The following is a 25,922-nucleotide window of genomic DNA, read 5'->3' as shown; positions in this document are numbered from 1 at the left end:
GAGATTATTCAATATTGTGCCAGGAAGTGCTGAAGGTTCGTTGAAACGCTGCTGCGGCAGCTGATCCGTGTCGAGAATCGCCTAGTAGACCTGTCTCATTCTCGATCTGTATCACACTGCCCCCCCTCTTTCGGGTGGCTTGGAAGGCATCCGAATACATTTGCCTCTGCCTTCAAATCTTCCTCGTGGAAAATTGACAGGGCGTCACTGTTTCCAGCACCACGCAGGCTTGTCACATTTATGCTCGTGGGAGTCATTTTGTGGTGGCCTTGACCCTGGCAGGGCATAGGTCGGGGTACCTGGAAAGGGTCAAGCCATAGAGAAGCAATCTGTAGCACATAATTTCTCGCACCCAGGATGACCTTATCCAGCTCGGCGGGGTGGAACTGGTCCTCGACAGGCTCGATGTCTTCCCAGGTGATACACCCAAGCACTGTACGTTGGTATCAAGAAGCCTCTGCCAAATAGGATTCATCGGCTCGGCCGAGGACATAGAAGAGCTCTGCAGCTCCGAGACAAGGGCGAAAACCAGCTTGCCATGAACGACAAGCTGCGTCGTGGACTTCGTATTTGAAAATGACATCTAGAGGCATGTAGTAGGTGTAACATGTTGCAAAAGCAACATCTTCAATCTGATAGAAATGATTCTCTTGTCAAAAAAAATCAATATGTCTAGACTAAGCTGTCATCTCCAGACACTCTGTCCCTTTATGCCTGCTCACTCCCTTATACCCCTCTTCGTACCCCACCGTCACAACAAGCAATGGAACCATCCGAAATAAGATATAAATGCAGGAATAGAGTAGAATCCAAGACCATGAAGCGGGTCTGCCCTCAAGATGATGGAAGCTGCGGGGATGACCGCCTTCTGTTGGCTGGTATCCCGCAGCATACCAGGCATTTCTCCGCAGGTACTTTTCTTTGGAAGAAACCTGGGATAATCGAATAGTTTCATAGAGTATCGAATGCCAAGGCTCGTGTAGAAGGAGGAATTCACACTAAGTCTCCCATCTTCCCCCATGAATTATTCTCTCCAACACCGTGCTCGAGCCTTCGAGTCTTCCTTCCATGGTTCCAATCGATATGGAGCTCTTCATGGCTTACTACCGTCTTGGAATGTTGTTGAGGTAAGCCACTAAACAAGACTGGCGCCCTGAATATATTTATGATCATGTGACGGTTGCCGACACCTGGAGATTGAAGCCCTATAAGCTATTGAAAACCGATAAATCACTCCTTGTAAGATTGATCAATATCTCCTGGCAATCATGATTTATAGACAATTTCCTGGGTGTTATAGGTGGATTACTTGGACGACAGCATAGTACTTATTTAAAATCCAGCGTTAGATTGCACCAAATTTCCAAACACCGAGACGATATGATTTTTTGTTTAGCGGCATAGTTTGTACGCTGGATCAGATTGATATGCATGACTCGTTGGGATTGATCATTACTTTCACTGCCGTCCCGTAGCCAACTGGCTCACCTGGCCCGCTAACCGAATTATCCCGAACTCGGGAGGGGCAATCTTGAAAGAATCCTCCATCGACGGGAGTATAGCTCACCTCTCCTATTCAAGTCCAGCTTTACGATCATTCGCAAAAATGAGTCTCGCTAGTAAGTAAATTCCATTTCTCTCGTTGAGTTTACCGTCTAATAATTGCATACAGCTTTCATCCAAGGTGGCGAATACGAAAAAGCTACGTCAGAAGTGATGAACTCAGATATTCAGACTGAGCTTTCTTCGACATTGGTTGCCAAACATCTTGTATACCAAGCGGTGATGGGATACGGCAAGGTCTGCGAAAAACGGGGTATGGCAAGATTTCCAGGATCCAGTTAAGCGCAGAAGCTGATATAGATCAACAGGCAAACCTTCCTCGCCTGAACAGGCCAAACAGTTGATGCTGGTGTTCACAAATGCCATCCTTGAGGACATGGTCACTCGGGGGGTCAAAGTCAATGATCAGGAAGAAACGAAACGCGAGGCCGAGAAGATGTCAGAACAGGTACTAAAAGACTCTGGCGAGTTTCAGTAAATTTGTATAAGACCCTTACTGCTGCTTTTCATGATACTGGAAAGGATTCGTTGTGACAGTGAAGTGCGGTTAAGTAATTGGTTCACGTCAAGGGTACCATGGCATATAAAGCTTTCCTACCGTTGTTTGCAAAGACCTTGAAGATTTCATGGTCATTAAACCATAGAGACTCCCAATGCCACTCGAGGGTGAATCCAATCTGTTCAGGCTCGCCGGAAGGAAGGTCATATCATATCCCATGATGCCAAAGGTAGCCCAGTCGCAACATACAGTATTCTTTAGTCTTAAGACGCACTGCAATCAAAACCTGGAAAGGTTCTACAAACAACCGAGCTCATGCATTGAGAAAAGAGACTATAAACACAGTAACGCACTTATCAAACATACATAATAGATCTATAAAATTGCTTCAAAAACAAAAACAGGGTAAAACATGGAGACATGGAAACCGTCTTAACAAAACATGTCTTTTTGATGTTTTGCTGCCTATTTCTCTGTTGCTTTGTCTTTAGTGACTGTTACTCAAGCCTTATGACTCGGAGGAATATCTTCCTAATGACAATACAAACATAGAGTAAAACGGCATTATTCATTCGATTATTCTGGAAAACCGGAGAGGATCAGCTTCGAAGGAGGCTATTCAGCAGCAGCTTTCTCAGCAGCAATCTGTTTTCGGGTCTTCATGCGAGGCTGAGCGGTGGCTCTCTTGGCATTCCTGCACTTTTTGCAGGTCTTTGTGATGGGACCTTTGTCATTGCGAGGCTGGAAGTGGTCTGGCGGCAATCTTTTCAAGCAGCGTGAGCATTTTTTCAAGGGAGGGTCTGCGGGGTCAGCAGCAGGCTTTTCAGCAGCAGGCTCCTTGGATACCTCTTGGAGCTCCTCTGGTGATGCCTCTGCTTTCTCTGTCTGCTTTGAAGATGGGCTTTTAGTGACAAATCGTCCACCTTCCCCACGAACGCGCTTCTGCCTCGGCTCTCCCCCACGAACACGCTTACGCTTCGGCACATCCTTGGGCTCCTCTGGTATCGTCTCCTTCTTTGCTTTCTTTGCCCTCTTTGCAGGTAGTTCAGCAGCGGGCTCAGCAGGAGCTCTTTTACTACGTTTTCCACTCTTAGGCTTCGGCACATCCTTAGTCTTTCTTAGTGGTAGCGCTTCTGAGCCGGGAGCTGGAGCAGGAGCTGGTCCGCGAGCACCCTTTTCTCGAGCGATAGGAGTGGGAATGGGCTCATCAAAGCCCAAAGGCTCATCAAAGCTCATAGGATCAAAGCCCTTAGCAGGTTTTGCCCCTCCAGGTCTAGGTCTAGGCTCTTCGGGAATCATTTTAGGACGCTCATCCTTCGGCCCAGTTCCAGGGGCGAGGAAAGCAGGTCTCTTCCCGCCTTCAAATAGAGGTCTAGGCTCTTCAGGAATTTTAGGACGCTTCACCTCCGGACACTTGATGCGATGGGTAACTGAGCCCGCCTTTGGGGTACCAAACACAGGAGGCAGGAAAGGTTTAGCTGGAGGACCAGCCACAGGTCCAGGTCCAGGAGCAGGTGCTTTGGCTTTCTGAGGCCGGCCCCGGCTTGTCATGCGTTCCTTTCTCTTGGCATATTCAGGCACGCCCAGAGGGTCCAAATACATACCTTCAAGAGGAGGTGTAGGGACAGGAATGGGTTCAATATCAAAACGCATTTGAAGTAATGCTATTTTATCATGGTCATCCCAGGTATACCAAGTGACAACTCGAGAAATCCGATGGGTTCTTCGAGGATATGCCCCCAGGATCAGGTAGGCCACAACTCTACCCGTATATGTTCCGAGCAGAGCTCTATATTCCGATGAGCCATGTTTCCATTCTTGCGGCGTGAAATGTGTATCTCGCTCGGGTTCGTCGTCGGTCGGGAAGAGATTAAACTCGTCATAGATTCTGGCAACAAATCTGATATCACTCGGGTTGGCTACTTTAGAGTAATACACAGACTTTAGGGATTCCATTGGATAAAAATACTCGCATGCAACCTTCATAACATCCGATGTATGGAATCCCCTTCTCCCTCGATATCGGAACATAAAACTTATGCATAAGATACCTTCTGCGACATACACCTGCCAGTTATTCAACTGTTGGGCCCCACTCGCAGCGTCCACTGGCTGGCTGACGCTCGCGAATTTGGCAAGTATGTCTGTATTGGCAATAAGGCCCATTCTGAGAGCATCCTGAGAGATATCCGGTGGTAGGGTCATATCGGGCAGGTCAGTAACGAATGGCCCGACGTCCTCTGGCCCTAATGCACAAGGAAGAATGGGACAGGGATCCCCCGGGGTTGCAGCGTGTTCAATCCACCTTTGGAATCTTAAGCCCCTTCTTTCGCGCCTACCCCACCGGTCCATCCGGTCCGGACGTGGCGCATCGTCGGGGAATGAAGAATCGGTCATTGGCTCATCTAATGGGTTCAATTCCAGCATTCCATCCTCACCTGCAACGGGGCCTTCTGCGAGTCCTGCGGCTACTGCAGCTTTGTCTGCGCTAGAATCTGTCGAACCACTATGTCTGGATGCTAAGCTCGGAGTTGGCGGTCCAAGTCCCAAAGGATCAATAGGATCCAAGGAACTTTCATAGTCCGGAAGAATTTCCTCGCCATCGCCCGCGCGGCGACCCATTATGCTTTCAAGAATTGTATTAACTGTGGGAAATATTGTATGATTCGAAATGTAATTGCACAAAAATGGTCAGATATACGTTGCCTTTATAAGTTAGTGTATGGAGAGTCCTTGGGGAAACACGGAGATAAATTTAGATTATTCGCGTGCAAGAAAGAACCTTCTTCATTCAAGGTCCTGAGATGATGGTGTAGGAGATGCCTTCGAATGTCAGAAATAGCAACATCAACTCCAACGGCTTCCATTTCAATGCTACACTCGAAGTTACTGACCCAAAGATTCAATCAAAGAACGACAACTTTGTTTGTACTAACAAAGCAACCCAAGTTGGGATAATCTTTGTTGAATCAACACATGTCGTCTGTTCAAGGAGTCGAGGGTGGACTCAAGGGTCTCGATTGCGAGTGTCGAAAAGAGAAGTCTAACATTACTGTAGAAATAAAGACTCCGACGATGACCTAGTCTTTGTTTCGGAATTGAAGGCTGTTTTGACAATGCAGTCAAGCCTGCACGACCCAAGCCTCATTCCAAGGCTACCCCCCTTCATTTGTTTCAGTTTTATCAAAGAGAATTCTTTTTTCCTGGGAATGGCTTCAATTTCCACCTATTTCTCTGCCAATGGGCAGAAATCTCCTGTTCCGGCTTTTATCAGAGCATACAGGTTGGCGTGGTTCCGATAGATCCTTGTGGAGGCTCCGTTTCCAACGAGTGAGTAAAAATAGAAGATTTTCAACTGCGCACTTCATATCTGCAACTGTGAAAGAACCTGCATGTGGACGTGGAAGCTTCCTAGAGATGTGCAGTCACCATGAGTGAATCTGTGAAGTAAGTGGTTGGACCCACTTTGCAGCAACGCTAGCGCTAGCGCGACATACCGCCCGGCAGAAAAAGAGTGATAACATCAGGTGCACCGTCTTAGCACACTTCACACCAGACAGCTTTAAGATGGGTAAAGGACCATTGGAGCGGGAGCTCCAGTTTGAAAAGAAGAACCAAGACCTCGTGAAGCTGCCAAAGTGTGCGTAATCACTTCACCACAGACACTGAACCCAGCTTGGAGGCTAACCGCGGGGCTTATAGACGCGAAAGTTGAGAAACGCCCTCTCAACCATCCCCCAATTGCCTCGCCTTATGCAGGTAACTCTGTGCCAAAGGTTGTCTATGTCGCAACTGGGACACCCTTCATGAGCGCCGTGAAGCGCGTCCAGAAACTCCTACGCCAGGCCGAGAAACGCGCAACAGCCAATATCAATCTCGAAGACACACGCAAAACAGAGCAGCAAAAGCTTGCAGAGCTGGCCAAGGCTGCGGATAAGCGAGAGGAGGTTTTCGTCAAGGCTACCGGGCGAGCTATTGAGAAGGCGCTCAAGGTGGGCAAATGGTTTGAGGAGAAAGACTCTGAATATGGAGTCCGCGTCACTACCGGCAGTGTGCTTGCGGTGGATGATATTGTCGAGGATGAGGAGAAGAAGGAGCGCGATATGCAGAAGAAGTGCCAATCCAAGGATGAGTCGGCCCCCGAGAAGCAGGACCAGGAAACATCTAAAACTGCCGGAAAGAAGAAAAAGCGCAAGGCACCTGCTGCATCCGATGATGCTGAACTTCCTGAACTTCCTGAGTCGCGCACCCGATGGGTCAAAATGGTTGAGGTTGCCGTGAGTCTCAAGTGAAGTGGCACATAGAGCCGGCATGTACTACCATTGTACCATTATGCCTTGTGAAGATATTGCTAGGACGATCACAGCCGTCCACATAAAAACCCGACCCAAAAAACCTATCAGAAGTCACGCAGCTTTGATTAGCCTTCATGGGGGCTTCGGGCCCAGACCTGCTAGCAAAGCTCAGGGTCGTTCCAAACGCAGCTTTACGAGTTGCCCACACCACAGCAGAGACAACCCGATGGAGACTTGAGAGTCGACAGTACTATCGGTTTCAGCCCTTGATAAACCGAGATATCCATCAGTGAACTGGAGTCACGGGGCGCTCATGTCAGTTTTAGGGTTATTCGACAGCTTTGGCAAAGCTTGTGGGCCACGGATATCCCCGATGAGGATGCCCTTCTCAACAGATAGGTATTTTTATTCAAATCCAAATTTACTCATCAAATGATCAATGATCTTGTATAATAATAATATAAAAAGACAAAAGTAATCATAACATACTGGACACATATTATAATCTCACCAAATCTACCTGCTCTTAATCGCTCAATGCAACTCAGCTACGACACTTGACCCCTCGACCTCGGAGGCAGGGGAAGTTCCAAAGAGCTCTATTTTATCCGAACGATCTCCAGGCAGCTCCACCCGCCGATTCCCAGCCGATTGCGTATGTCGCTGACCGAACCCCTGCAAGGCAGAGCTATCTCGTCTTCTTCGCCTCTGAAGCAATATTAACGCAATGACTCCAATGAAAACCAACCCTCCAACGCCCGCACCGACGCCAATTCCAGCCTTCGCCCCAGTAGACAGAGAGGAGTCTGATACCAAAGTAGTATTAGGCGATGCTGTACTTGTACCTTCCCCGATCGTAGTTGAACCCGAAGTCGATGTAGATGAAACCGGTAAATCAGTCGTCTGGTACACCAATTGAAACAGCGGAGCATTAACTCTTATACTGTCAATCGTCACAGTGGACGCGGATGCAGAGCCAGAAGCAGAGGCAAAAGCCGTCAAGGGAACAGTCAAATAAGAAAACCCGTCACTCGTCCCCGAAGAGCAATGTACAGCCGGGAACGAACCAGTCGAATAGTCAGAATAACACGTCTGGGCATTTTCAGTGCCATCCCAGGTATATCCACAAGCAAAACCACTAACTCAAGTTAGTTTTCCTTGACTTCCATCGCAACCCAAAATCAGACATACCTAGGACAACATCCAACCGCAATCTCAGATGAGGCCAACGGAAACTGGAAAAAGTACTCCGTTACCCCCCCATATGTGGCAGAACAAGCAGCGGAGTATCCTGTTGGGCAGGAGAGAGCCGGTGAATAGAATCCCCCGCCATTAAACGCTCTTTCGGTGAGGTACTTGTCGTTCGTTTGTGGGGGCCAGCAGGCGGGGTTATCTTGAACTCCCTGGCTATTGATGTCGTTTGTGCTGCATGCCTGGGCCTGCCAGGCTGTTAAGCAGGTTTGGCAGTCTAGGACTGCTATTGCGCAGGAAGAGGGGTAGATAAATGGGGTTGTAAGGGGGCCGAGGTTCGAGCGTGTGGATGTTGATGTTGATGTGGACATGATGGGTGTATTATCTATAAGGTTGAGCTGGAATTTTTCCGCGTGGTTTGTGACCATATAACTTTGAAAGCAGTGAGATGAGTTATTATCAAAAGGAATGCCTCGGGCGATCCTGGCGACCTACCTTCACGGGGTGTTTATTGAAGGGACAAAAGCCCCCAAACCGAAGGAATGAATGTATGGGGTCAGCGCGAATCTCACATTCAACTGCAACGGTAAACAGGGTTCAGCTCGCTAAATCTAATACGTATTAGGGGCTCAGCCGCACCCGACGTGGCGAGACTAGTCGGAAGTCTAAATCTAGGTACATAAAATACCAGATAATGTCTGCCAAATTTCGATTTCCCCTTCCGTTTTAGTGCTCACCCCTTGCCGCTTTTTGCTCACTGAGTAAAACTGAGCACGTAGTGAGCACGTAGTGAGCACGCACTAAGCGTCACCTAAGCAGCCTGATCCACATACTGCGCACGACCTAAGCAAAAGTGCGGAAGTAGCCAAGCCAACAGCTCGCCTCAATAAAATGTACCACGCTAGCCCCATCCAAATACAGTCGTTCACCCAGTACTATTAACCTTTATCTCCTTAACAAAAAGCTAGGGTCATCAATGTAGCAGTCAGTGTTTCTCACACATCTACATTAATAATAGAAAGGAATTTATTGTCCCCTTGTTATGCTTCATGATATTGTTGTATATGCAAAGATTTAGACGACTAAAGCCCCCATTTCTGCGAGTCTTCTAGGGTCTGGCTCTTCCCCCGGTTGGTACGTAGTAGAGGACCTAACGCCGTCTTGGTTAAAACTCAAGCCGCTGGTCCCCGGAAGTTGGGTAGTTGCAAGGCCTGCCGGATTGCACATCTCCATCCGCAGCTGCATGATCCATCGTTTGAGTGATATATTCGCTCTCTCAGCATCGAAACAGAAATCTATCAAGGATGACTGACCCCTGGTAGGATCGGAATAGATCTCTGACCAGTTGATCGAACGCCGCGCATTTGAATCCGGCTGTGCATCCGGCTGTGCATCCGGCTGCCCGCGTTCCATATATAGGTCATCTTGCAAAATGATCTCTCTTCCACGGTAACCAAGACTAGACAATTGGACAAACCGCAGCTTGGGGCTATCTGCCAACAATTCGAAGCTTCGCTTCCAGAGTTCCTGGATCTTGTTGATGACTTCGAGAGACAGCGAAGAACCCCAACTACTCCTCTCTTCTGTGAGGGGGCCTGGATCTCGTGCTCCAATTATCGCATCTGTCAAGCTGACGTTCTTCATACTCAGTCGCCTCAAGGTTGGCGCTGCTGTCTGAAGAAAGCGCTTGAGATTCCCCACTGTCAGCTCAATGGAATGAAGATGAAGTTCTTCTAGCTGGGAAAACCGGATGTTCTGGGAGAGATCCTGAAAATAGAGAGGAGACAATTCTTCCAAGGGACTCCATTGAGCGAAGGTCAGGACCTTCAATTTGGGTGCGACTGTGACCAGCATACTAAGAAGATGTTTGAAGGCGTCTTCATTGAATATGTCGTTTTCGTTATCTTTAATGCGAATGCACATATGTAGAGTCGTAAGATCGATCAAGTGCAATAGCAGTGATTGATGCTGTGACTCTGACAATTTTATAGACCCCAACTTCATGCCACATGCGATATTGCCGCACGTATGGAGGGCGCGGACCTTGTGGCTAGATTTGATTATAGCCTTGACCATCTGTGCAAATGCTAAGCCCAGAGGCATAGATAACATCTTCCGCTGAAAATCTGCGAATGCTATATTACCACTCATATCATCGGTATGGAATTGATTCTTTAGTTCACGTAAGCCGAGGCAGTGAAATGAACGATGCTTGGCTTTCAGGAGGAATTCGATAGGGTAACACTGTAAGCCGACTGTGGTGGCGTTTCGAGGCGCGGCAGGCATTTTTCAAGAACCGTAGTAAGTTCCGAGTCGAGAATAGCACGATGTTCTTCTAGTGCAGCTTGATAAGAGGTGAATAGAGCGTCAAGCTCAGCCTCAGCCTCAGTTTTATTGAATGGTGGTTCTTCCTTTTCACCGCGCATTATTCTGAAGATGCTTCTCTGTTGCCGGAATGCCAATCCCGGACTTATGAAACGTTCCTTATCCCTTTCTGGCCACCCCTCGAACAAATTTGGGATGATCCGAATTTCTCGAACCGAGCCTCGTAAGGTTTCACTTGCTGCAACACCCTCCAGATTGTCAAGGCTTTTACGGGTGAGAAGAAGTGTCAAAGTTTTGAAGTAGCGCGTTGCATAGGCTTCCAGTGTACTGCCATGTATTTGGTGGCAAGTAATTCTGAGCGCACCCCACTCCTGAGGCTCCAGATATTCACAAATATGAGACAATATCTCTGGAGGCAGGCTTGTGATAGACATTTTGAATAAATAGTCACGTGAACGGTTAGGGATGGGGTTGGAAAGTGGAAGAGCCAGTTAGAGGAGGGATTTCGGCTCAGAACATTGGAATCATGTGGGTTTAAGTAATCATCACATCCACTCCCGAACACCAGAATCATGTCACCCTCAGCAATCCCCTCAGCAAACAAGTTTGATTGGGGCTTCGTCGGGGGCAGACCGCACTACATACACTAACGCTAGCGCTCCACTATTCAGGACCCACCCACACTTAACCAGCGAGAGAGACTACACTTATCTTGCAAGCGATTGAAAACTCAATGCCTAGTGCTTTTCCATATCCACAGTGTTTCTTTTTTAGGAATATCCTATAAAAAAAATTTGCAACTCGTGATTGATTATCCGCCGGCACAACAGCCGGAACGACACATAGTACCATAGCTCCCCCAAATATTTGACAAGTGATTTAACAGCCCATTGCCCAATTCCCAGTTGAAGTCATATCAGAATTATGATTCAAGAAACGGTATCGCCCCATTTAAGTATAGTCCCACTTTTGAAGAAGACCAGCATAAAACGTGGCCGGCGTGTCGGTTCCCCGGGTTTGGGAGTTATAGTACCACCAAGCCAAAGCAAAATGGACATAATTTTCCGTATTCGGATAAGCATACTTTGTCACGGTACTTCCATCATTTTTGGTGACTACCCAGGGACTGAGCGCCATGCTTAGACAGTCCATCATTTTGTCTGCGTGTGAATGGGACAATCAGCATTTGTTATGTAGATCATTAAAGGGTAGTACTCACAACTATGATCAACAATCATATTTTGTCCGCTTATCGTGCCGGCTGTGGTCACATCCCACCTGGTCACCATGTGCAAGATTTCATGAAGCATCACAGTGCTCATAGGCTTGACAAACGACAGTTGTGGCCTGTCGATCAGAGCCGCGGTCATGGTAAGAGTTCCAATATCACTCAGCAGGATGTTACCAGCCGAGCTGTCACTGGCCGTGCTGGCCCCCAACACATTGGGGCAAATCAAAACAAAATCCGAGAGTGCCTCTCGATAGACGGGATAGTTTAAGCCATCGCGTGTTATACTTTTCAGGGACTCAGAATTGCCAAAGGAGTTAAGCCCTTCCAACCCATTGGTGTCGGAACACATAGCACCCCCGTTGAAAGTCGTGGGGGATATAAGATAGTACGCGTTCAACGATGGAACCCAGTATGGTTGTTGTTCACCTCCTATGTAGGTCTTCCAGTCGTGATACATCTGTTCCACTGTCGCGAGGGATTCCACTTTCTGCCCATCGCTATTCAACATAACAGTGTTCCATCCAAATTGCACTCCAAAATCACCACAAAAGAGATTTGCTGGAGATTTCCAAGCCTGGTACGCTCCGCCATTCGTAATGAGAGATTGGAGACGAGTGATGTGCTCTAATCCGAAATTTATACTGTCAGTAGCTTTTCTCTTTGAGAATCCAACATTGCTTACCTGTGACAACAGTCCAAGCAGTATTACTCTCTGCAAGGAGCGCTCCAGTGCCGTCAAATTTAATACCAAACCAAGCGGTGAAGAGCTCTCGAGCCACGATGGTCTGCTGCGTCTGCCCTGTTTGCTGAGCCCATTGAACTGCGTAGAGCATTTGAGTAGCAAGAGTTGAGAAGTCGTCGGCATAATTGTTTAGCCTCGTTGTGTACGAAGAACAGTCCCCATAGCTGGGGAGAACGGAAGCGAGGTTGAACAAATCAGAGACAGTGAGAACTGCAACATTGCTGACCCCCAAGCATAAGGAAAGCCAAGAAACTATTTTCCTTGATCCCAACATGGTACCGGCGAACGAGTGGGAGAAAATCGACTTCGTCAAGTGAGAAGGACAGCCTTCGCTGTGATTCTAACCTTCTCATGTAACTGCAAAGCCTCTTTATGCAGAAGAGAGAGAGCATCGGCTCTTTCGCCATTCTCGATCCTTCATTTTGTGTATTTTTACTTTTTTTTCCACTTCTGATATCCTCCACTGCCCTTCAATCTCGCTTATTACGGGCTTGTGGACATTGTGGTAACTAGTTCCATATAGTGACAAGCTATCTTGATTTCGTATTTGTATACTGAACATTAGTTGAACACAAGTGGGTCCACGCGGGATCGAGGCCCCGGGGGCCATAGGGGCCAAGCTTGGACAATCCCCGCTTGGCTTTAGCATCCGACCCACTAATCACCCTGGAGCCATTCATTTGCCCCTAGGATCTTTTAGACAAGTTGGCCAAGCTTTCGCCAATCATGGCCAAGATAGATGAACGTCGTCCACGCATCAGATCCAACGCTTATGGAGAAGGTAAAACTCACGAAAACCAATACGAGCCAACAAGGCGAGATGAATTCAGTTCGGGGTTGTTCATCGGGTACTGCGTACTCCGTACTCCCGTGGGGTTCAAATTTTCCCTGTCCTTGAATTGAACCCTGATAATTTGTCACAGCTAGTACTCGTTGGTATATACTACTTCGTAGATATTGAAGTCTTACAATTTTCCCTTGACCCGTACAGATACGAACCACCGATAAAGGCCACTGGGTGCCCACTAAATCTTCAATCATCGCACCGTTATTTTGAATTATATTGTTTTGAAACTCCCATCGGCTTCTCGGTATGGCAAAGCATGCGACAACCCTTAGTGCCGGATCCGGACCGAATCAACGGGTCAGACTTATTTCGGAAAGTACTTTGCCGATCAGGAACTAAAGATGGAAGGGTCTAGTACTTAAACGGTGCATACTCTCCGTACTAGTAGTATACTAACTGCGCACTCCTAACTACATACCAGATGAATCCCGCACTGTAGCTGAGGTGGATCAATCCTCTTCGCCTCTAGATTTCGATTTCCAACTCCCAACACGGACTTCGAGATATCATAGGCTGAAATGTGTCCGGCTAGTGGTTAGTGCTCAATTTAGTCAGAATTGGGAATCCTAGCGGAGCACGCTTTAGCATAGAGAAAATTTGCAACCTCGACAGAAATGAACACTAGCGAGATAGTAGATTTGATCTTTGAAACGACGGCGTCTTGGGGCTTGCCACATTTGAAGGATTGATAGAAACTTGCAGTGGAGAATGGCTAGTCCAGATATGGTCGGACTGGAGTGTTGATGAGAAGTAATTTTCCTCAAAGATTTCTGCGTTCATATTCAATAATTCATCTATAAGAGCCAGGGAACGGGTCCGCATTATTTCCAACTTCAACTCATATCAAATTGCCAGACTTCATGTCTATGGCAACTGATTCTTCACTCTTTTATTGAGTTACTTCTTCATTTCCTCTCTTTGGATCTCCTTTCTGCATGGTACCTGAATTATTACCTCGTGTCCTGAGATCACCATAAACTCGATGCACTCCTTCCTCGGGGCTGCGGCCTCCATTCTGGCCTTCGGTGGCTTTGCTGGTCACGCCGTGGCGACCAGGGTTGGACGACCAGCACTCTGTCCAGACAGCTGCGCTAGCTACAACCCAGTCGACTGGTTCACTTTTCGAAATGTCCCACAAGTCACTCGATGCAATGAGACTATGCTCCTTGAGTTCAACATCTTCAATGACCTGGATGACCCCCAGGTGCATTCCACTCTGCATGTCTGCGCTTCTGGTGTCCTCGACAAATTACAAAACTCATCTTCTGTCAAAACTGCGTCTTCCTCCGTTTCAACCAAGAAATCAATTACATACCAGATCGGTGCTTGGGGCTCTAGTCCTTCCGAATCTGGAGAAAGCAATTATTCTGAGCTTCTGGATGCTTTGCAAACCTATCTGACTGGGCACCCACAAAAACCAGAAATATTTGGATACTCCAATGGAGTAGCCGCTGGTGTTTATTTGGGTGGCAGTGTTCAACAGGTTTCCAATGTTGAATTTGCCATTGAAAAACTGAGAAGCTTCCTTTCCGACACCACCTACAGCACTGCTGCCATTCAATACTGTGGATATAGTTCCAACGAAACAATTGGTGTGGCGGTTGACCTTAATGGCGACATTCCAACTGTTCAACAATACGTTCAAAGCTGGCATGGAGGCGAGTGTCTGTCAGGCTTTGACAAGAGTGCAACCGGCAGTACATCTCTGACATTCCTGGGTACCCACAAGGCAAACGGAACACAATCAACATATTCGCGTGGCTCTCATGGCTCTCATGGCTCTCATGGCTCTCATGGCTCTCACGGTCATTACGTATCTCACTCTCATCAACGCAGAGATGATACATGCACATACAGAGAAGTGGTCTCCGGGGATACATGTTACGGACTGATCACAGACTGCGGAATTACCTCTGACGAGTTTTACGAGTACAATACTGCAACAGACCTCTGTACTGCACTAGTACCGGGAGAGTACGTGTGCTGTTCCTCTGGCTCGCTGCCGGACTTTTCGCCATCTGCATATTCGAATGGAACATGCTACACGTACAGTGTGCAATCTGGAGACAGCTGTTCTGATCTGGCCAGTACATACAGTCTCACCGAAGCCGAAATCGAGACTTACAACAACGAGACATGGGCCTGGTATGGATGCAGCGAGCTACAGGCCGGACAAAACATCTGTTTATCGACAGGCAACCCTCCCTATCCTCTGCCGATTGCCAACGCAGAGTGTGGACCTCAGGTTGCGGGAACGGTCTTCAATAGCACCGATTCCGGGGACTGGGAGAGCTACAACCCATGTCCTTTGAATGCCTGTTGCGACGCCTTTGGCCAGTGCGGTATTACACCGGTTTACTGCAATCGCACCTTTGCGGACAACAATAACCCTGGAACCGCAGCGAATGGAACAAACGGGTGCCTTTCAAATTGTGGAACAACAATCACAAACTGGGCAGTTCCTCCTTCAAGTTCATTGGGTGCTACGACAGATCCCATAGCAAGCCTCACGTCACTCGCCTCACTGTTTGCTAAAGAGTTCTCATCTCTTTATTCCGGTGAGCAGTACTCTCTCACAGCCGGCCTGTACACAACATCCACATCGACAAAATCCACATCTATATCGACTACTTCGTCAAAAACATCCACATCCACATCAGACGCTGCAACGGCCACACCCTCGGAACGATTCATTATTGCTCTCGCTGAAGATGACAACGAGCTGGGCAACCCTTACACCTGGCAATACTTTGATCCAACATATAGCGCGAGCTGGAGCGCGTGTGATGATGTAGGTGGAGGCTCAGAGGCACTCTCATCTGGCGAAGGCCTTCCGGATGGCACTTTCGATATCTCAGTCGACATTCACGGTATGAGTGACTGTGTTTATACGGGTACCACCGATGCTGCGGGTACATTCACTTGCCCCGACCTCACATCTACTGTGACGTGTGAGAAGAGTCCAGACACAGGCACATACACATGCTATGAGGCACTAGCTCCAGTTGAGTTTACTCCCAAGATCCAATGCTCTTGGTAGATTCGATTTTTCAAAATTGTTTTGTCTCCACAGGCAAGTGGCGGGAAGTCGAATAGACGTCAGTGACTCTGAGATATTTATACATTTTAGACGTGTTATACTTTAATTGAATCAATTGACATAAATTATTCATCATTCACTGTTACTTCAATGAGCATCTGGTGGTCAACTTATGAGAACTAATCTACATTCTACCAGGAATCTGAATCAAATATTAAAAAGGAAAGATGAGACTTACATATACTCAGAATATGCGCCTAAGTAGTCCCGGAGCACTCACTGAGCACTCACTAAGCGTGCCATTTGTAAGTCATGCATAACATGACTACCCTGAGCGTGATCACTGAGTCTAACCCGTGCTCACGTCTACTCCGTGAGCCTGAGCCTGAGCGCCTTCATAAAAGCGGCGGCAGCCCAATTTAGGAAAGACCCACCGGGCGGAGTCTGTATAGGTGCATATACGAAGTCCGCATGCCAAGCTACCAGGTGGGTGACAGTCTCGCATTCCACGGAAAATATCTCCTGAACAGAAATTTTACCATGAAAGATATGAACAACACCAGATTTCATGGAATGTTCCCATAGCCATGGGGAATAAGTGATATAGACACCGAGATCTAGTACATACAAACCGAGATACAATATAAAATCAACAAAGAAGTAATAATATACACCTTCAATCAAGGGACACAGACCCAACTGCAGCCATACCGTTTGAACGGCAACGGGCGAAGCTTCTCACCCGAAGCTCGTGCTAGCTTCATACCATTTTCATAAGGCGTGCAATCCCACCACTCGAGCCATTCCGTCCGAGGAATGATATACTCCTTCTGACAAACAGAGCACTGCTGCCCACCTGCGGCACGAATCTTCTTTACCTGCTGCATTAACGGAATCACCAAAGCAGGGAAATCTGCGAGTTCTTCGTCGGTAACGTGCTCGAGGTCAGGGAGTTTGCAAACCGCTCGGAGTGCGACTTCGCGTAGAGAGGGAGCGGTGGTGACTGGATCCGCTGATGGAATGATCATATTTAAGGCTGGTACCTCTTCGATTGGTCGTCCTTCCATGTCCAACCGTGTCGTCGGCCCTGTAGCGACATGAATGGTAGTCCATGCCTCAGGTGGAGGAGAGTCCTCGTAAATGTCAAATCGAGGGATTTCAAGAGTAGTTTCAGGTTCTTCTTGTTCGGAGTCGTATTCATCGTAAGGTTGGTCCTTGGTCTTCTTTTCGGGTTCGCGATGCCATTTGGCAACGACGGCCTCTTCGATTGACGGGAATGGGTTAGGACATGCGGTCATGTGTTTCAATTCGCCATGCTGGAGTAGACGTAGGAGCTCCCATGGCAAATAAGTCAGTCTGTTCACAGAAACATTGAGGACCTCCAGTTCCTTTAATTTCTGGACTGTGAAGGGGATTTCGTGGAGTTCGTTGTTTCGCACACTGAGAACTTTGAGGCCGCTCAGCTCAAACAACTCGTGGTGAAGTTGGGTCAGAGAGTTCCCTGGGAGATAAATACTGAGGAAAGGCTGCAGCGAGGAGTAAACATTCTCAGACAAGGGGGCCTGCTCTATGGAAGGCAACTTTGTCAGGTGCTGTAGAGGTTGGAGAAGACCCGATGGGATATTCCTTAAGTTCAAGTTCCTAGATATCATGTTAATTTCGGACTAAAGCCACCATCTCGGCATCAGATGAAAGGACTCAGCATACCCAAGATCAACAATATCCTCCCCTTTCTCTAAACAATCATTAACCACCGACCTCGCGAACCGGTGTTCTTCCGACTCATTCGGCCCCTTTAAAATGGGCAAAGGATAAACCGGTGGCGCAGCCTTACCACTAGGAAGCAGCAAAGGGCCCTGAGCAGACTTCCCAGGAGTTCTAGGATCAAGCACCGTCTTCAGCAGATCCTCGCCCCAAGGACCATCCTCAGAAGGAAAAAGCGAATCGGCACCCGACTCATCACTTCCCATCCAAACACCACTATCAACATTGCGCTTCTCCTTGAAATCCCGCCTTTTCCTCTTCGAATCAATCACCTGCTCCCCCCACCACGTCCCACGATATCGCCTCTTCCGGCCAGCCCCCACCGCAGGCGCATGATAATTCTCCAATCCCGATGCAGGAATATCGTCGCTAGAGAACAATGCCGGATCACTAGATGGCTGACTGGAGCGGTCATCGAAGCGCGAAAGTCGACGCGCTTTGCGGAACGACGACGCAAGCGAGGTAGCGGGGGAACCGCTTGCGCGTGCGGGCGATCGATGCCGGATGCGCCGTGGCGGTGGGAGGGGGATCTCGTTGTCCATTGCGATCGTGTTTGTCGCGGGGCAGACGAGTCGCTCCTCGGTTCCCTCTTAGATCATTCAGAGATGAACAATGCGTGTGAAGGTTGGGGGGTGCGACGCGTGGTGGAGCCCGAGTGGAGGCGGGTGTCAACAACGCGCGATCAGTTCGCGATACGGATGAAAGATAAGGAGAATTCTGAATCAATGCAATGGGAATTTGGGATTACGAGGAAATGTGTGAAATAGAACAAAATTTCAATATGAACGATAGATTCGCATTAGATAAGATCAGATCTAAACGGCCTGAAACGGGTCGCGTGGGCGCACGGCCTGAGTTTATCAGTCGACCTCGGAGCTCACGGCAGTCAGATCGGAATGTTGGAATGTTCGATCGACATGATCTTCGTCACGTCAACTCTATACACGTAGATATGAATACAAAACTCGGGTCATTTCCACGATCCTCGGACATTCCGCCCCGGTTGCTAATTAGGTCTCAGTAGATAAGACATGGGCGCGTAGATGTGTGGATAGGGAAGCAGGTCAATATTTATTTTGGAAGTATAGATTATATACGAAAAAAGGGTTTCATTTGGCGCCAAGGGATTGATTCCAGGTTTCAGCTTCTGAACAGACGTGTTGTTGATCGGAGTCTGGATAACTCCGGGCCAAACACGCCCCTGCTGATATCATCCTAGACAATCCCCCATACACAAATATGAACAATAGAATTGAACAATGGGGTTGGTAGAAAAAGACATCAAATCGTGTCCGGAAAAATTCGTTAAAAAGGGGTATTTGAAGTGCATAAAACCGTTTCCTCTCCGAATGAGGTTCTCCAGTGAACCATGAGCCGTAAAAAAAAATTTGTTGAAGTGAAGAATCGAAAATAGTCCAAATAAAAGGTAAGCCGGGCTCTGCTGGAGAGAACGGCGAAGAATTGAGTCACCGAGCAATCGCAGAGTCAACCAAATGGGTGGATATCATCGCAACTCAAGGCCGCTGAGGTCATTCACGGTGCTCTTTGCGTAAAGGTGATTATAGGGCCGCGCCCATAATCAGCGCAAAAGATCCAGCGATCAGAGCAGCCGGCATACCAGCGGCCACGTTGACGGCACCGCCAGTGTGGGTGGCGGAGGTAGCGGCGGCGGTCTTGGTAGCAGATTGGACAAGAGGAGTGGAAGTCATAGTGGCCATGCTAGAGCTGGGAGTCATGCTAGCGCTAGCGCTAACGCTGGGGGTGGAAGTGACCGAGTGGACGCGAACCAGCGTCTTGGTGATGGTCATTGTTGAGGTGGAGGTAGTCGTTTCATCTGCGACAGCGAATTGGGCTGCAGCCAGGCAGAGGAACGAAGTGACAAAAGCCTTAATCTGCATTTTGTCGCGGGATTGATATAGACAAGAAAATAATTTCGTCTGAGAGAATTGAAGTCGTGCACAGCAAGGTGTGATTGATTGGGGTGGATTGCAGTATGGTAGATACCGTTGAGGCAAGTGCGAGTTTGCTGTTCCGGGAGAAATCGACTTTGAGCGCAAAGGATTGGGACTCAAAGGGATATAGGGTAAAGATCGTGGTATAGAGCGCGGCTCAGATGGGGCCAGTTGGCAAAAACGAGGGACTTGAATAAAGAATGACTGGGGGTGAGGAAGTCTTGCAAGTTGCCTAAGAAGGAAGAAGGAGGGAAGTATGACAGGGTGCGGTATGCCAGCCCTAAATACGAGTGCCAACCTGGGGAAGGGGCCATTTGGGCACTCTGGAGCAGTGGCGCCAAGTTAGATTTTTTTTATTGTTTTGTTCTGGATGCTCTGACGATCCTATTGGGTCAACGGGGCACGCGAGTCTGGGACTATCCGAAATAGGGCGGTCCAAAATCGAACTATGGAGCCCAAGCAATCAAAAAAACCCTAACTAATGTGACTAGCGTCAGGCACTGCAGGGTCTGGATCGGTTGACCCGCACGGACTCCCTGCGAGGGATTTTGGAGGGATGCAAATTCCAATCTGCGTCGCGTCATAGGGAGCTATTGAATGCAGTATCACTTGTTGACGGTGTAGACGTGGGACATGATGTGGGCGGGCCCAATGTCGCCGTGTCCAGGGAACAACACGGATGCAATTTATTTATCCTTTTGAGGCTTACTCTCCACAATCCAGAGGGAGAGAAAGCCCGACAGAGTTGCCCCTAAAGGGAGGTCATAGGTGGTGTTACAGCCCTAAATCCCAAAGAAGCAGTTAAATAGACCATTTCCGGGCCAACAATAGTTGACCGAGACGGACTCACGGAGTAAATTAGACAAAAAAAAAAATAAAGATAAAAAAAAAAAAAAAAAATAAGAAACAAGAAACCTCTTGATGTTTGGGACATGTTTCCGTAAGCGCTGCTCCCAAAATGAGGATTTTCTCTATGCATCTGGGACAGACCGTGTTTTCACGTAAATTACCAGTGTTACCCCTGGCGTCATGAATGCAGGAACGGATAACACGGATCTCCTCCGGACTGGAGGATTGTGATTCGCTGCTCTGGCTTTGTTCTCATCACCTGCAACCTCGATGTGGATTGGCTAGCCACGGGATTAGCCGAGATTGGCTGTAGAGTTTGTCGCTCTTCGCCTGGATCGGGGTGCGACCCGAAAGTCCTCCACCACGAGGGGGACTTTCCCATGTTGTGAAAGGTGGGCTTGGCAAAATCCACCGAGCGAAGCGGGAAATTAAGAATTGGGGCTCTCGGAGCTACTCTCGTGCCTGTTCCTGGCGGGATCCATGGAACCTTTTTCAAGCCGGAATCTACTAGAGATGGATCGGCCTTTTCACCTTCCCTTCACGACGAGTTAGTGATTTGGATACACGGATGAAGAGAGCTTGAAGGGTTCGAGAACTTGACTGATCATCCCGTCCAAAGTTTGGCCTGTCCCTAATTGGCTTGATCTCCTTGCAGAAAGACGTTCGTTAATCTGGGGGAACACATGTTCTTGGGCCCTTGATGATGTGGCATAATGCGGTTGGAGTGAATGCGCTCTGCTCGTACATACATTAGCCCGGGGGTCCAGTCATGTGTTAGCAGAAAAGGGTGTCGTCAGTTTGCAAGGTTGGCAATCGGCGGTATCACCGCTCCCTGGACCGCTTTTTCCGCATTCTTCATGTAAACAACCAGGGCAAGGCCCAGAAACCTCCAACCAATTGGGGGCCCTGGATTTAGAAATGATATAACTGGGTCTGGATAGACAAATACATATGGATGTAGCTGGGTTTGAAGTGTAGCTTTGAGAGAATTTGAGAAGTAAAATAATGAGAGGTGTAGCGAGTATCCAGAAAGTGACTGCTTTATGTGAGGATATATTTCCGTGTTCCAAGGGTCAACAACTAAACTTTCAATTCAAGGCTGCTAGGTGCCCATGACCCAAAATATCTAGTCATTGTAGATTTTTTATTAAAAAATGAATTTGAAAAGTTGAAGCCAACAAAACCGGTCAATACCTTCAGAGCTAGTGAAAGCTTGCATTGTTCTATGGTGGGCATTTACCCCCGGGAACAACAATACACCGACTACATCTACGTACCTCGGTAGGTGGAGTTTGACAACTCAGTCTTGGATTGACAATGACATCAGATGTCCACGGTGTAACTGCAATCTTGGCATTCACACCTGGGCAATGGTGCCGTGAAATATCGATAATATCATCTAGCGTATTGTTTGGAGCAATGGTACATGAAAAGATTTGCGCTGATTACCGAGGTCGGTTTGGAGACCTTCCCATGAACTATGGCTGCATGAGGTGATTTTTCCACTGAATCATATCTCGGAAATTCAGGCTATAAAACAGCAAGGATACCAATTCAACGAAGCCTGGGTGCTGGGCACCCACCGAATAAGGTACCATTCCCCAGACGTGACCGGTACCTGGTATTTACATGATGAGCTGGATAGCTTTTGAATATCCAGCCCGGCCCGACTTCTCCGCCAAAGCCTTGCGTTCCTAGACCTTCCTCCTTCCAGCTTATCGGAACCGCTCAAATAAACTGCTTATATCGTACAAAATACATCCCCATCGGTTTGATCGTGTCGCATGTCCATCTGACATCCGGGCCGAGGCAAAGGCGAGTTTATTGGCGCATCGAGCGCAGGGGAGTCTGGCGAGGAAGCATCATCGGGGGTCCTTGAGCACGGAGCCAGAGATCGTTGCGGGGTCCCTCAGAACGGATCACGCTGCCGATGGACATGAAAAGACTAGAGAAGGGCAGGATTAGCATGAGCTTGTTGTGTTTGAAACTGCCGGAAACCCAGCAAGACAGGCTCTCATTTCAGGGAAGGAGAAGTAGAGCTAATACGTACCCGAAAGTAGCACCGGAACCCACCATGTACTTGCCCAGAGTGCGCATAACACCGTTGGGACCAGCACCGTGCTGGAGGATGACCACAGCTCCTGAACGATGTTAGCTTTCCAAAATTACATCAATACGCTACACATCATGTCTGAATCAAACGTACCACCGATGAAGCCCATAATAGCTCCGACAGCTAAAGAACGAGTATCGCATTAGTCGAAGCTCTTCAGTAGACGGCTAAGCGTGAGGTGTGCACATACTTGAGCCCATCATGGCACCCATTTTCACTATAAAGTAAGTTAGCTCATCTCATGCTCAACCTAAATATACCGCATTATAGTGAATTGGTGCTGTGAAGGTTGACATACTCTTGTCAAAGGTCGAAGGACCGGCTGCGGGACCAGCAACAACAGGCATTTTGAAGAACGTAGTCAGAGGAGAATGTGGGTTGGATATGAAAAAAAAAAAGAGAGAAGACAGAGCTCAAGCTGGACACAGCTAATATGATTATAATAATGCGCCTCAAGTGCAACTGTATCTCGCAAGGGATTCGGGAGCTTTTTCAAACGAATCGCATCACTTTCACTTCCGTCTCCGCTTTTGTCACGTGCATCTAACGGGTGCCACACGTGCACTGCACGTGACCTCATGCCTGGGGCGTCGATGGTGGAAGGGGAGCAGGAGATCATGACCCTCCTTTCCCGTGGAGTTGTTCCTTATGGCCTGCCATCTTGTCTGACTTTTCCTTCTTTAAACTGCTGTTAGGGCAGTCTTCAAGCCCGTGGCAAGGCGGAAGTCCCGTCCTGCATTTCTTCCATTGTCCTGGGGCAGTGAAACACCCGGTCGCTGCTCACTTTTCGGCAAGACCTCACACGCCTCCCTGGTCTGGAGCACTGACTATTTTGGCCCCCCATCCGCGATTAAACTTCTTTGAAACACCTTGAACAAGTAAGTCTAGGATCCACTACATCTGATAAGGTAGTGGGTGGTTCAAATTCCACGAATGTCTCGAGGCGGCGAATAAATTGTTGGAGTGAATCGAGACGCTAACGCGACCGTTCTGAAGAAGCCGGACCAGAAACAACAGCCCTACACGCGTGACCAAATAAATCGATAGATACATATTGTCATTCTATTATCGAATCCCTTGACTGTGACGGAAATCTCACACGCGCGATCGTCACTTTCTGCCCATCACATCATATTGTGCTGAACCTCTGCCCGGTGTCGTTCTCCATGACTGCCGTGGTATCTCCTCCTAGTGTGCAATCGGGCTCTCGCTTGGGATGGTACAGCACTGGTAACGGAGGACAAGGAGCTCTGTCTTCAGTGGACGACGAAGTATCCCGGATGTTTATGCAACGGAAGCCGGTTCAGCGCTCAAACTCCTCATCCTCCCTGGGGTCGAATACCTCTACGACCACGGTGATCACTACTCAAGATCCTAATGCTGGGCAAGGTTCCACCAGTGACGGTACTTGGTCATCGAAGAAGAAACCCGCCAGAAGTCCTTGGCCCAGCTCCAAGTCAGAACCGGTAGCAGGAGTCACCAACACGCGATCCCAGGCAGTCCCTGCATTCCTCTCAGGGCCAACTGCATCATCTACAATGTCTGCCATTCACCAACCACAATCTATCGTCCCATCACAACACATGCTCCAGTCCTCGCAACAGAATGGCATTCGACAGCAACCCAACGGGTCTGCAGAACCGCCTGCCATTCTAGGGTTGGTTCCAATGAATGGCACTTTTGAAAAGAAACAAATCAATGTCCCTTTTTACCCCGAAGTTCTTCGAATTGGTCGGCAGACTAATGCGAAGACTGTGCCAACTCCAGTAAATGGCTTCTTCGATTCTAAGGTCCTTTCTCGGCAACATGCTGAAATTTGGGCCGATAAGACTGGAAAAATTTGGATTCGAGACGTGAAATCTTCCAACGGCACTTTCGTGAATGGCCACCGGCTGTCTCCGGAAAATCGGGAATCAGAGCCGCATGAACTGCGTGAAAACGATACATTGGAGTTGGGAATTGATATTGTGAGCGAGGACCAGAACAGTATTGTTCATCATAAAGTCTCGGCTAAAGTCGAGCACGCTGGTTTATACGGATCCACGCCCAATATTCTTGATCTTAACTTTGGAGACTTGGACCCTGCCTCAGGTGGCGGTCTTCTTCCATCTCCATTGAGCCAACCACTCTCACATTTACGCGGAAGGTCCGGTAGTAATGCGAGCAACCGCAGTGCACAGAGCGCCGCTAGTAGCCAGCTGAATGCTCTGCACCAGCAAAGGCAGATGAACTACTGGAACTCGCCCATCTCCGTCGAACAGGTTGTCAAAAGACTTACTGTATGTAGCCCTGGCTCTTGCTGTTATAATTACGACGTGCTAAACATCTCTTCTAGGGGGAATTGAAACAAGCCAAACAGCAGTCCATGGACCTTCGCCAGACTGACGAGTTTTTGACAGCTATAATGAAGCCAGGCTATGCCGAAAAAGAGAAGGCTAGCAAGCCATCCTCTTTTGAAAGTAATGGTCCTCGTCAATTAAACGGACGCCCGAAAATGCCTCGCGTCGACTCCTTTTCTCGATTCTCCGATCCCCCCGCACCTCCTCCCCAGCAACCGCTCCCCGAGAAACCGGATGCCCCTCTACGAAATGCTTCAGATTCCTTCTCGCCTTTGAAGCGCAGCGACACAGAAAAAACGAAGCCCGCTACAAGTTCCCCTGTTTCGCGGGACTCGAGCCAGATTTTGAACCTCATCGAGGCACTTTCATCTGCCAAGCGAGAAATTGATACGCAAGGTGCCCGTGTTAAGGAACTCGAGACTCTTGTTCTTCAAGAACGAGCGGCGCGCGAGTCGGCGGAAGAAAAGGTTAGGAGTCTGGAGATGCACTTGACGCCGCAGACCAATGGAGTTACAAAATCCGAGGATAGTCTTGCGGAACAAGAGTCGGCCATCAAGGATGAACTTGAGGACTCCGAAGAGGCCCAACTACCCAACGGCTCGGTTTTGCCATCCGAGGCTTCTTCCGCTCCTGATGTTCATTTGCCAGAGCCTACCACCGTGGACACCACACAGCTTGAGCATCGGTTGGAAACGATGATGCAAGAGATGGAGGAGATGAGAAAGCAGATGGCTTCGTTCAAGGAACGCGCTGAGAAGGCCGAGGAGGAAAATGTCGAGTCCCGCGCATCTTTGGCGGAGATGATTGAGACACTCCGCCGGGAACGTGCAGAGAAGGTCCTCGTTTCAAAGCCTGGCTCCAAGTCGGATCCCCAAGGCAATGACCAGTCAAAGACTACTACCGCGCAGGCACACCTGATCGAGAATGGTGCAGTGGATCCTGATAAGAAGAGTGGTTCGTCTGTGCAGCCCTTGGATCCAGCTTCTGCAGATGCCAAAGAGATGGACGCAGCGGCTACCGCTATGGCGACAGAGTGGCGCCGACGTCAATTTTTGCACGATACCAGTCCTTATGCGTCCATGGTTGGTGTCGTTCTTCTTGGGGTTGGCATCATGGCCTATCTCAACGGGTGGCAAAAGCTGGACAAATAAATAATACGCTTTGACCGTTTC

General features: G+C 48.5%; 11 protein-coding genes across 11 annotated transcripts; 4 read left to right on the top strand and 7 right to left on the bottom strand.

Moving 5' to 3' along the window:
- Positions 1-1,606: 1,606 nt before the first annotated feature.
- Positions 1,607-2,041, top strand: N7484_000655 (DUF3759 domain-containing protein; the record flags this gene model as incomplete). Its single annotated transcript, XM_057111076.1, has 3 exons — positions 1,607-1,619; positions 1,673-1,816; positions 1,872-2,041. The coding sequence occupies 3 exons, from the start codon at positions 1,607-1,609 to the stop codon at positions 2,039-2,041; spliced, it is 327 nt and encodes a 108-aa protein (XP_056978302.1).
- A 636-nt stretch (positions 2,042-2,677) lies between these two features.
- Positions 2,678-4,684, bottom strand: N7484_000654 (uncharacterized protein; the record flags this gene model as incomplete). Its single annotated transcript, XM_057111075.1, has 1 exon — positions 2,678-4,684. One exon carries the CDS (start codon positions 4,682-4,684, stop codon positions 2,678-2,680), a length of 2,007 nt encoding a protein of 668 aa, XP_056978301.1.
- Positions 4,685-5,629: 945 nt separating this feature from the next.
- On the top strand, positions 5,630-6,354 carry N7484_000653 (ribonuclease P subunit p20 family protein; the record flags this gene model as incomplete). Its single annotated transcript, XM_057111074.1, has 2 exons — positions 5,630-5,702; positions 5,765-6,354. The coding sequence occupies 2 exons, from the start codon at positions 5,630-5,632 to the stop codon at positions 6,352-6,354; spliced, it is 663 nt and encodes a 220-aa protein (XP_056978300.1).
- Positions 6,355-6,891: 537 nt separating this feature from the next.
- N7484_000652 (uncharacterized protein) lies at positions 6,892-7,919 on the bottom strand (the record flags this gene model as incomplete). Its single annotated transcript, XM_057111073.1, has 2 exons — positions 6,892-7,495; positions 7,549-7,919. The coding sequence occupies 2 exons, from the start codon at positions 7,917-7,919 to the stop codon at positions 6,892-6,894; spliced, it is 975 nt and encodes a 324-aa protein (XP_056978299.1).
- A 703-nt stretch (positions 7,920-8,622) lies between these two features.
- Positions 8,623-9,834, bottom strand: N7484_000651 (uncharacterized protein; the record flags this gene model as incomplete). Its single annotated transcript, XM_057111072.1, has 1 exon — positions 8,623-9,834. One exon carries the CDS (start codon positions 9,832-9,834, stop codon positions 8,623-8,625), a length of 1,212 nt encoding a protein of 403 aa, XP_056978298.1.
- A 990-nt stretch (positions 9,835-10,824) lies between these two features.
- On the bottom strand, positions 10,825-11,937 carry N7484_000650 (uncharacterized protein; the record flags this gene model as incomplete). Its single annotated transcript, XM_057111071.1, has 3 exons — positions 10,825-11,033; positions 11,093-11,728; positions 11,787-11,937. 3 exons carry the CDS (start codon positions 11,935-11,937, stop codon positions 10,825-10,827), a joined length of 996 nt encoding a protein of 331 aa, XP_056978297.1.
- Positions 11,938-13,675: 1,738 nt separating this feature from the next.
- N7484_000649 (LysM peptidoglycan-binding domain-containing protein) lies at positions 13,676-15,733 on the top strand (the record flags this gene model as incomplete). Its single annotated transcript, XM_057111070.1, has 1 exon — positions 13,676-15,733. One exon carries the CDS (start codon positions 13,676-13,678, stop codon positions 15,731-15,733), a length of 2,058 nt encoding a protein of 685 aa, XP_056978296.1.
- Positions 15,734-16,413: 680 nt separating this feature from the next.
- N7484_000648 (leucine-rich repeat domain-containing protein) lies at positions 16,414-18,039 on the bottom strand (the record flags this gene model as incomplete). Its single annotated transcript, XM_057111069.1, has 2 exons — positions 16,414-17,374; positions 17,441-18,039. 2 exons carry the CDS (start codon positions 18,037-18,039, stop codon positions 16,414-16,416), a joined length of 1,560 nt encoding a protein of 519 aa, XP_056978295.1.
- A 1,017-nt stretch (positions 18,040-19,056) lies between these two features.
- On the bottom strand, positions 19,057-19,395 carry N7484_000647 (uncharacterized protein; the record flags this gene model as incomplete). Its single annotated transcript, XM_057111068.1, has 1 exon — positions 19,057-19,395. The coding sequence occupies one exon, from the start codon at positions 19,393-19,395 to the stop codon at positions 19,057-19,059; it is 339 nt and encodes a 112-aa protein (XP_056978294.1).
- Positions 19,396-22,119: 2,724 nt separating this feature from the next.
- On the bottom strand, positions 22,120-22,758 carry N7484_000646 (MGR2/ROMO1 family protein; the record flags this gene model as incomplete). Its single annotated transcript, XM_057111067.1, has 5 exons — positions 22,120-22,243; positions 22,349-22,439; positions 22,505-22,534; positions 22,602-22,628; positions 22,710-22,758. The coding sequence occupies 5 exons, from the start codon at positions 22,756-22,758 to the stop codon at positions 22,120-22,122; spliced, it is 321 nt and encodes a 106-aa protein (XP_056978293.1).
- Positions 22,759-23,577: 819 nt separating this feature from the next.
- On the top strand, positions 23,578-25,901 carry N7484_000645 (uncharacterized protein; the record flags this gene model as incomplete). Its single annotated transcript, XM_057111066.1, has 2 exons — positions 23,578-24,690; positions 24,747-25,901. The coding sequence occupies 2 exons, from the start codon at positions 23,578-23,580 to the stop codon at positions 25,899-25,901; spliced, it is 2,268 nt and encodes a 755-aa protein (XP_056978292.1).
- Between the last annotated feature and the right edge of the window lie 21 nt (positions 25,902-25,922).

The sequence above is a fragment of the Penicillium longicatenatum genome, assembly GCF_028827895.1.
Source record: "Penicillium longicatenatum strain IBT 33135 chromosome Unknown contig_11_segment0_segment0, whole genome shotgun sequence".
Lineage (NCBI taxonomy): Eukaryota > Fungi > Ascomycota > Eurotiomycetes > Eurotiales > Aspergillaceae > Penicillium > Penicillium longicatenatum.
The sequence above is the reverse complement of the archived record's forward strand: the minus strand, read 5'-3'. Positions and strand labels throughout refer to the sequence as shown.